The sequence below is a fragment of the Anguilla rostrata genome, chromosome 6 (genome assembly GCF_018555375.3).
Source record: "Anguilla rostrata isolate EN2019 chromosome 6, ASM1855537v3, whole genome shotgun sequence".
Lineage (NCBI taxonomy): Eukaryota > Metazoa > Chordata > Actinopteri > Anguilliformes > Anguillidae > Anguilla > Anguilla rostrata.
Genome location: NC_057938.1, coordinates 14984794 through 14993850, shown reverse-complemented (window position 1 = coordinate 14993850; position 9057 = coordinate 14984794). Strand labels below are relative to the sequence as shown.

At 41.5% G+C, this 9057-nt stretch overlaps 1 protein-coding gene across 3 annotated transcripts; it reads right to left on the bottom strand.

Moving 5' to 3' along the window:
• Positions 1-606: 606 nt before the first annotated feature.
• Positions 607-9053, bottom strand: LOC135256631 (P-selectin-like). 3 transcript variants are annotated; one of them, XM_064338584.1, is made up of 11 exons: positions 6871-7386; positions 6658-6736; positions 6029-6412; positions 5428-5535; positions 5035-5217; positions 4446-4631; positions 2904-3089; positions 1664-1756; positions 1411-1432; positions 1218-1294; positions 607-1030 (listed from the first exon to the last, which is right to left on the bottom strand). In XM_064338584.1, the coding sequence occupies exons 1-10, from the start codon at positions 6871-6873 to the stop codon at positions 1246-1248; spliced, it is 1293 nt and encodes a 430-aa protein (XP_064194654.1). In that variant the 5' UTR covers positions 6874-7386; the 3' UTR covers positions 607-1030; positions 1218-1245. The 3 variants fall into 3 exon arrangements, with proteins under 3 accessions (XP_064194654.1, XP_064194656.1, XP_064194655.1); XM_064338586.1 differs by lacking the exon at positions 2904-3089 and having other exon boundaries at positions 6871-9053; XM_064338585.1 differs by lacking the exon at positions 5035-5217 and having other exon boundaries at positions 6871-7385.
• Positions 9054-9057: the final 4 nt, after the last annotated feature.

Here is a 9057-nt window from a genome sequence, read left to right as displayed (position 1 = left end):
AAGTCCACCTTATAATACTGCTGCCAGTAGGGGGAAATATTCTATCAAAAATCCTGCCTTATCTGGCACCGTGAAAATGGTTCGGCCCATTGTGTGTCCCCAGGGGGAGCTGTTCCTCCTGTTACTGTTCATAGGACAGGCAGCAGCATATGGAGAAGAGCATTGAACAGCAGCACTCAGCTAGTATCGCACTGAACTAAACCCACTTCACCCAGACATGTTCATAGATTCTGCGACCCAAGTGCTGATCTCAGATCAGCATCCAACATTCACACGTCGTAATTGGGATTATGATGAGGTGTGTCATCCTGGATCAGGTTCCATGGGGGAAAAAAAGGTCCCCGGTACATAAGGGAGTTTGGCTCTAGAGTGATTTTATGAGTGTCGAGTGGAAGTGCTTATCGTCGCCCGAGCAACGGCAGAAGCAATCGCTGAATGCGACAGAACAACATTGGACATAATCACTTTAATTTGTTATCCATTCAGAGAGAAATCAATGAAAGCAATTCCAATGTTGGTATACACACAGCTGTGTAGTTAAGACTAACACTAATAACACCATGTTCAATTAGTGTTGAACCAACCAAAAAAACACCGGTACAACTGTTATGGTTATTCACTTTATTAAAAAATACATTAAAAAAAAATACAATTCATGTTACACAAGGTAAACTAAAATACATCTTGTCAATGGCAATAAAACATTAATTGTTTCAAAGTTTTCTAAGGGTTAGAGTTTGCCAACTGACTGAACAATGAGTAGAATGGAAAAAGTAATTAATTTCATCCAGACCCAAGAAAAATCTGTTCTTAATTAGAGATAACACTTCCCACAGGATGGGAAATGTGAGAAATGGTAAATGACGTTGATGCTTTTGTTCTACTGTATGTCCCAACATGCAACATTATGCCAATCTAGTTTATAAAGTAATCTAGCTTTGTGTTTCACTGCCAGGTGAGCATGCTCAGATGGAATGGTGAATGGGTGTGGTCTGTTTGCTCATCCTTCCTGTCCTGTTCTGCAGGATAACTGGAGTTGTGTGACCAGAGAAAAGAACAGCAATGAGAACAAAATCCAATTTTAATTTCAACCAGTAGCAATGTTGTAAAAATAACCCACTTTGTGTCATGTAGTACAACTGCTTTTATTGATGAGGAAATGAATCACTATTATTAGTAGTAGTAGTAGTTCAATAGAAACGTTCCAGCATATTTACCTGTGTGTGAGACAGACATTAAGTGAGACTAAGTACTGTTCCTATAAACCTGTGGAGGATTATCACCAGACATACCACTGAAAGACAGATGAAGACACATTACTGTATGTATCATAATGCACACACCATACATACAAAGAAAATGGTGAAATGACCCTGTGAAATTGTAATTTAAGACCATAAAGGAACTCACCCATCCAGGCGATACTTTTTAACTGGAAATAAAAGCAGAAAAAAGAGAGTGGGTGATTACAATCCATCGGGAGAAAAAATGTGTTCACCAAGTGATCATGACAATGAGATGGCTGAGATGGCAGCTTTGGTACAGGTAGCTAGAGATTGTTCTGGTAGGACAGATTAATCTGGTAGGACGAGTGCCATGTGTACTTTTACACACTGAAATGGGAGCTAGAGTTGAGGATGACAGATAAGGCTGCAGTTTATACCTTTATTCCTCTGATGTCTGACGATTAACGGAATGCTTAGTCCTCCAGCCACTAACACAGCAACCAAGACAACAATAACAGGGTCTAGATGAGCTGTAAGAAGATCACACAAGACGGATGGCAGGTATGGCATGTTGTGTTAAAGGTTGGCAGGGCATATCCCATACCTTCGTTCTGCCACCTCTGGACGCTTGGCACCTCCCCCTCTTTGTGTCTGTACTTCCCGTTCGCGTCTGCTGTCTATCCTGGCCCCTCGCTGGTGGAATGACCTTCCCGTGGCAGTCAGAACAACAGAGAATCTGACTACCTTCAAGCGCAGACTAAAGACTCATCTCTTCAAGCTGCACCTCTCCCCACCCCTCCCTAGCCTCTAGTTTAGCTCAATGTACCTAGTTAGGCTAATGCAATCTTGTTAGTTTTGTATTTGGCAGGATTGTTTTGTTTGATTCTGATTAGGCAAATGTGATTTCAGTGTTAGTTTTGTACTTGGCAGGTTTGTTTTGTTTATTTGCTGAACAGGTTACCCTACAGGGTTGGAGTCCTGATCTATGTGGTCACTTCTGGCACTACGATCTTTACTTCACTCTAGTGTGTTTTTCTGCACCTCTGCACCTTGAACTGATGCACTTGCTGTACGTCGCTCTGGATAAGAGCGTCTGCTAAATGCCTGTAATGTAATGTAATGTAAACAGTGCCAAGAGTTTGGCAAGTTGACATGAGCATTGACTTCTGCACCCTCTGACATGTAAATACGGACACAACTTCAGACAGTCACACAAAAATTGTGTTTGAACGGTGTATATCTGGTATGGTCGCCTGAATTGTTTGCCTTTTTATACACATATGTCATAAGATAAGCTCCAGTTCTCATTGCATATGCTTCAAAACAAATTGTAAGGTAACTGGCTCCATCAGAAAACAGGACCATACGCGCATTTTAAATATACTGTAAATTCAGTTTGACTTGGTCTGAGGATCTAGGTTAACTTGACAAGAGAGGCTTCTCTCTGACCCAGTCCCCTAAGGCATCGCATGTCATGACTTCAGTCCCATTGATACAGGCCATCGGATTAATCACCGTACGTTCCTCAGCTGGGTTCTACACCTGGAGGCACTTCTATTGCATGATGGTGTGCTGCGTAAGTTCAGATCACCATCTTGTGCTTCTGCAGACAGGAGAGTCACTAAATAAAAACCCTCAACGAGTGCCTTGTAATTCTTTTTTTTTCTGATGGGTTACCTTTACAGTGAGGTGGTGCGGCTGACCACTCCCTTGAGGCTGTGCATTGGATTGTTCTGGAACCAACCAGCTGATACCCATCTTCACAACTGAACTGGCACTCTGAGCGGTAAGAGTAATTTCCGAACGGATGGAAGCAATTGATGAAACCATGACTGGGATGGTTCAGCTCCTCACAGTCTACAGCTGTAAGAAAATAAATCAACATCAGTAATTTAACAGGTAGTGGGTTTTTAAAGTATGGCGCAGAAAGTACACAACATATAGTCAAAGGCTGTGAGCTAGTGTACCACTTTCACAGCGCTGCCCACAGAATCCTGGGATGCACTCGCACTTCAGGCTGTTGTTCACTTCCACACATTCACCGTAAATTTGTTTACTCCGAGCTGCATGAGCCAACATGTTTTGTACAATACTTTGACTTTATTTTTAAACTGTGGTCACGCCATCTCCACTTTGAAAAAGATCGGCCAAGCTATCAGCACTTAAAAATCTAGCGCACTAGTTAGTTATAACCGCTCTCTCCTATGATTATGGCACACACAAATACAGCACACTGAAATGGAAAATGATCGGAGAGAGTCTCGTACCCTCACACAGTTCTACTGCAGAGGACTACTTGTCAGTGCACAAGAAGCAGGGAACTTTCTTTCATAAAGCTTTAAACCTCAGGCATTCACTCAAGTGAGCACAAACTCTCAGCAAATGTGCCCACACAGTCTCTCCTCAAAAAGCTGCCGTTTTGACACTGAAAGCGCTTTTAATTTTTCTTCTGCCAATAATGTGGCAAACGAATGAAGAACCTCATGGCATTTGCCCTTTGAAATGACAGTGAAGTTTTCCAAGAACCGTTATCAAATATTATTGGACGTTAGCTACCAAGTGTATTGGTTTGGCTTATATACAGAGCATGTTAATTGTAGAATTCAGTTAAATAACGTTTAATAAAGAATTGAATTGGGCATTCAAGCAATTCTACAGGACTTCAGTGGGTTGTTTAATACATCATATGTCTATGAGATCATTGTTCTAGTGGCATTAGTCACTTAAACAGGCCACAAATAATTTCTGTTCCCACTGATTCACACCATGCAGATAGCGCCCCTGTCTCAGGATACAGGATGGGGCCTGCTTGACCTGACCGAGTTAGATTCTGTTGTGTTTCTGTAGGAGGCCTTGTGCAGAGATGCACATACCTACCTGGTGGCAGCACAACCTGCGGTAACTGTGCCACGCCCCTTGGCAACACAGTAAATATGCTGTAAATTCAGTTTGACTTGGTCTGAGGATCTAGGTTAACTTGACAAGAGAGGCTTCTCTCTGACCCAGTCCCCTAAGGCATCACATGTCATGACTTCAGTCCCATTGATACAGACCATCGGATTAATCACCGTAGCTGGGTTCTACACCTGGAGGCACTTATATTGCTTGATGGTGTGCTGTGTAAGTTCAGATCACCATCTTGTGCTTCTGCAGACAGGAGAGTCACTAAATAAAAACCCTCAATGAGTGCCTTGCAATTCTTTTTTTCTGATGGGTTACCTTTACAGTGAGGTGGTGCAGCTGACCACTCCCTTGAGGCTGTGCATTGGATTGTTCTGGAACCAACCAGCTGATACCCATCTTCACAACTGAACTGGCACTCTGAGCGGTAAGAGTAATTTCCGAACGGATGGAAGCAATTGATGAAACCATGACTGGGATGGTTCAGCTCCTCACAGTCTATAGCTGTAAGAAAATAAATCAACATCAGTAATTTAACCGGTACTGGGTTTTAAAAGTATGGCGCAGAAAGTACACAACATATAGTCAAAAGCTGTGAGCTAGTGTACCACTTTCACAGCGCTGCCCACAGAATCTTGGGATGCACTCGCACTTCAGGCTGTTGTTCACTTCCACACATTCACCGTAAATGTGTATACTCCGAGCTGCATGAGCCAACATGTTTTGTACAATACTTTGACTTTATTTTTAAACTGCGGTCACGCCATCTCCACTTTGAAAAAGATCGGCCAAGCTATCAGCACTTAAAATCTAGCGCACTAGTTAGTTATAACCGCTCTCTCCTATGATTATGGCACACACAAATACAGCACACTGAAATGGAAAATGATCGGAGAGAGTCTCGTACCCTCACATTGTGGCTGGCTGTCAGTCCACTGTCCGCCTAATTCACACCGGAGCTTGCTGGACGTCGTCAGCCTGTACCCCTCCTCACAGTGGAACTCACACTCTGCCGTCCGCCTGAAGTTGCCCAGAGGATGTGTACAGCTCATAGAGCCACGCGCAGGGGAGACCAGCTCTCTGCACTGAACTGAGCCATAAGAGAATCACAATAAATTTTATCTTAAGAACCAAGTCAGTGATGTCGCATAATTAGCGAATTGTCCTTCTTCAACCCGAGTAACAATTTAGTAATTCCTTGAACTGTTAAGCCTGTCTGAATAACTCGTAATAATTACACAAACTTACAGAGCCTGCAACAGAAAAAGCACGGCGAGCAGTCAAAGACAGCAAGGTTTACCGTTTTCACAGTGCACGCCGTAGAATCCTTGGTGACACTCGCACGTATGATTATTGAGAATTTCCACACATTTACCATTGCCGCTGCATGAGCCCGGACGACAGTATGCTGCAAATGAAAAGTTTAATTCAAGCTATTTACAGAAAGACCGCATGTTAAAAATTTCAACCTGCTTAAACATGTTCATTGAAATAGCCGCTTTTACATATGCGTAATTTCGGCCTATATAATACACTACAGGTCAAAAGTTTTAGAACACCCCCATTTTCCCAGTTTTAATGAAATTTAAGCAGTTCAAGTCCAGTGAATGACCTGAAATGGTACAAAGGTAAGTGGTAAACTGCCAGAGGTTAAGTTTAGGTTACCAAAAACTGAAAAATAATGTAAATTTCAGAGCTATAAAAAAGGCATTTTTCAGCCTGGTTTTGCGCGCCAACATAATGAACATTATATCCTTTTTTTATTTTATTTACAATTTATTTATAAACGTATAACGTCTTAACCTTTTCGCCTCTTCATAATAGGAATACATTTTATTGTCATTATGCAGCACATTTCACTGTACAGATACTGGATTATTTACAATTGCTGTGTGTCATACCTTTGTAACACAAGGCTGTTTTTTCCTGTAAGCAATTCTCGTCGTTCCATTTCCCGTTTTCTTTGTATTTGACGTAAAACTCCACGCAGTCCTCGTTACCATTTGTATTGTTCGGCTCGTCTGTGGCCCAGTTGGCCGTCCCTTGCTCAAGCGATTTATTGTTTCTGACCCAGGTCCACACGCCAGTGATTTTTCGGATCCCAATCCAGTAGTTGTTGCCTTGTCGTGGCAAATAGTCGTTGAGTTTGACGTTTTCCTCCCGGTTTTCAATGGCAACTATTTCAGTGTAGTGTTCTTTGCACCACTCTCGTGCTTTCATCCAATTCATGGTTTTATTGGAGTAGTGACAGGTCCACCCATCTACTCTTATCAGCATGGCTAATACTGAGAAGAAAAAGATATCGAAAAGGGACATAAAAGTGTTCAAACTCCTTGTATTGAAGAACAGATATTAAAGACATAAAAGACAAACTCTTAAGTGTCAGTGTCCTTTTTTGTTGCACTGCTGCTGTGACCCTATTTGAATGCACTTATTCAGCCTGCTTCACTCTGTGGATATGACCTGATAAATTATGTAGGCTGGTGAATGTAAATATGCAAATGCATGAAAGGAAAGTCTGAAGTCTTACTTGAATAACAAATGAAGAGAGATGCTGAGGAACTGAAAATCCTGGCAATATTAATCCTCTGGTTCCCACTATAGAAGTCCTACAAAAAGGCAAAACAAAATTCTTATTTTGCTTTAGAAACCAAATGCAATTCGCCAAGTTTGAATATTTTAACCAGTTTGAAAGAGGACAGCTGTGCCAAAACACAAATAGCAAGGTCTCCTTGTTGCCTACCATTCTAGATATTAAGTGAAGTTGTTCAGGGAAAGTTTTCCTTGTCTTACTGACAAATCAGGCAGTAACTTTTCAGTCCTCCCCATTATTTCATATTACCTATATATACTCAAACTCAGTCAATAAATAATGTGGAATTTCCCTTGCGAAAAACCCCACTCCTTTTTGCCACCAGTTCCTTAGAAATCATCTGGCAGGGAGAAGCATAACTATCCCCTTTCCAAAGGGGTGGAGCAAACTATCACAAAACTGAATAGATTAAGTTTTTTTTTTAACTGAAATGGAAGAGTTATTCTGAGTAAAATTATAATTTACAGACATTTGCCCTGTATAAATGGTGGATTCTGAGATTTTATGCTGATATGCAGAACTACTTTTTTATGACCTGGATGTTTTGTTATAAGAGGACAGCACTTGAGCAAGACTTTCCTGAACCCAGTGAGAAAAAGCTAGAATCAAGAGGTCTAGAGGAGTGGGAGACTAGGATGAGAGATTTTTTACATTACATTGCATTACAGGCATTTAGCAGACACTCTTATCCAGAGCGACTTACACAACTTTTACATAGCATTTTACATTGTATCCATTTATACAGCTGGATATATACTGAAGCAATTCCAGTTAAGTACCTTGCTCAAGGGTACAACGGCAGTGTCCTTACCTGGGAATCGAACCTGCGACCTTTCGGTTACAAGCCCAGTTCCTTACCCACTGTGCTACACTCCGTCTATTTTTGGTACAAATGGACTTGGTTAACCCCAATATTGCTCAGGTTTTACCCGGATATAGACTGGCTATGACCAAGTCGGCTGAACAACTTTTACTTTTCAACTAAATGTAGCCTGGTACTACAAGAAAGATAGAGGCTCTGGAAAAGGTTCAAATTCCAGGTATGAAAGATAAAAGCTATGAGAAAAGACTTAAGATGCTTAACCTCTTCAAGCTTAGTAAAAGGAGACTCGGGGGTGATTAGATTGGGGCTTTTCAATTCATAAAGGGGATCAACAAGGTGAACTACAAGAGATTTTTCAGGGTGAGTTCTGTTAGTAGAACGAGAGCATGTTTTGCAGCTTGTGAAAACAAAGCTGTGATGAAGTGAGCAAATTTGGACAGCCCAGGGGTGATACAGGGGATGGCTGCAGACCAAGGCCATCCCGTGTGAGCGTGAAAAATGTACCACGCTCAGGTCTGTAAAACAAAGGATACAGTACCACAGAGGACTACTCGTCAGTGCACAAGAAGCAGGGAATTTTCTTTCATAAAGCTTTAAACCTCAGGCATTTACTCAAGTGAGCACAAACTCTCAGCAAATGTACCCACACAGTCTCTCCTCGAAAAGCTGCCGTTTTGTTACTGAAAAAGCGCTGAAAGCACGTTTAATTTTTCTTCTGCCAATAGAGTGGCAAACGAATGAAGAACATGTGCGTCCCAGATGTTCAGTCTGCCTGTTGGTTTGGGCCAAAAATTCCAGCGTTTTCCTGGGTGCGGCCAGTTTTCAGCCAAGGGCAATGCAAGCACACCAGTGTAAGTATGTGGAGTGTCAGACTTAGTCTGGGAGAAATATGATTTACGAGCTGAATGATGAATGGACTGGAATGAGGTGATCTGAGGTTAAAAGGTCATCTTGAGGATGTTCTGGTATGGGGACAGACCACTTTAAAACACACAAAATGTATGTGAAATTCCAATGACATCTCTGTCTCACCCTGGTCCGGGGTTATACCAGCCTACAAAAACAGGAAACCTCACCTCATGGCATTTGCCCTTTGAAATGACAGTGAAGTTTTCCAATAACTGTTATCAAATATTACTGGATGTTAGCTACCAAGTGTATTGGTTTGGCTTATATACAGAGCACGTTAATTGTAGAATTCAGTTAAATAAAGTTTAATAAAGAATTGAATTGTGTTGCCACACCCCTTGGCAACACAGCCCCGCCCCGTAGCTACAGTGCAAGAGACCGCCTCCACAAACAATCAGGTAACAGCAGGATAGGAAAAGTTGCTTCCTTGGCTTTGGTAAGACCTACTAGTTAGTCCAAATGTTTTACTGGTTGTGGGTGGACCTCTTACAAGAATCATTGCAATAAAATCCGGCAGGTCGCACATTTAATTGGTTTAATTTCACAAAAGGAAAAAAAAATTTAATTTAAAAAAATGTATTTTAACAATATTTTAGGAAACTGAT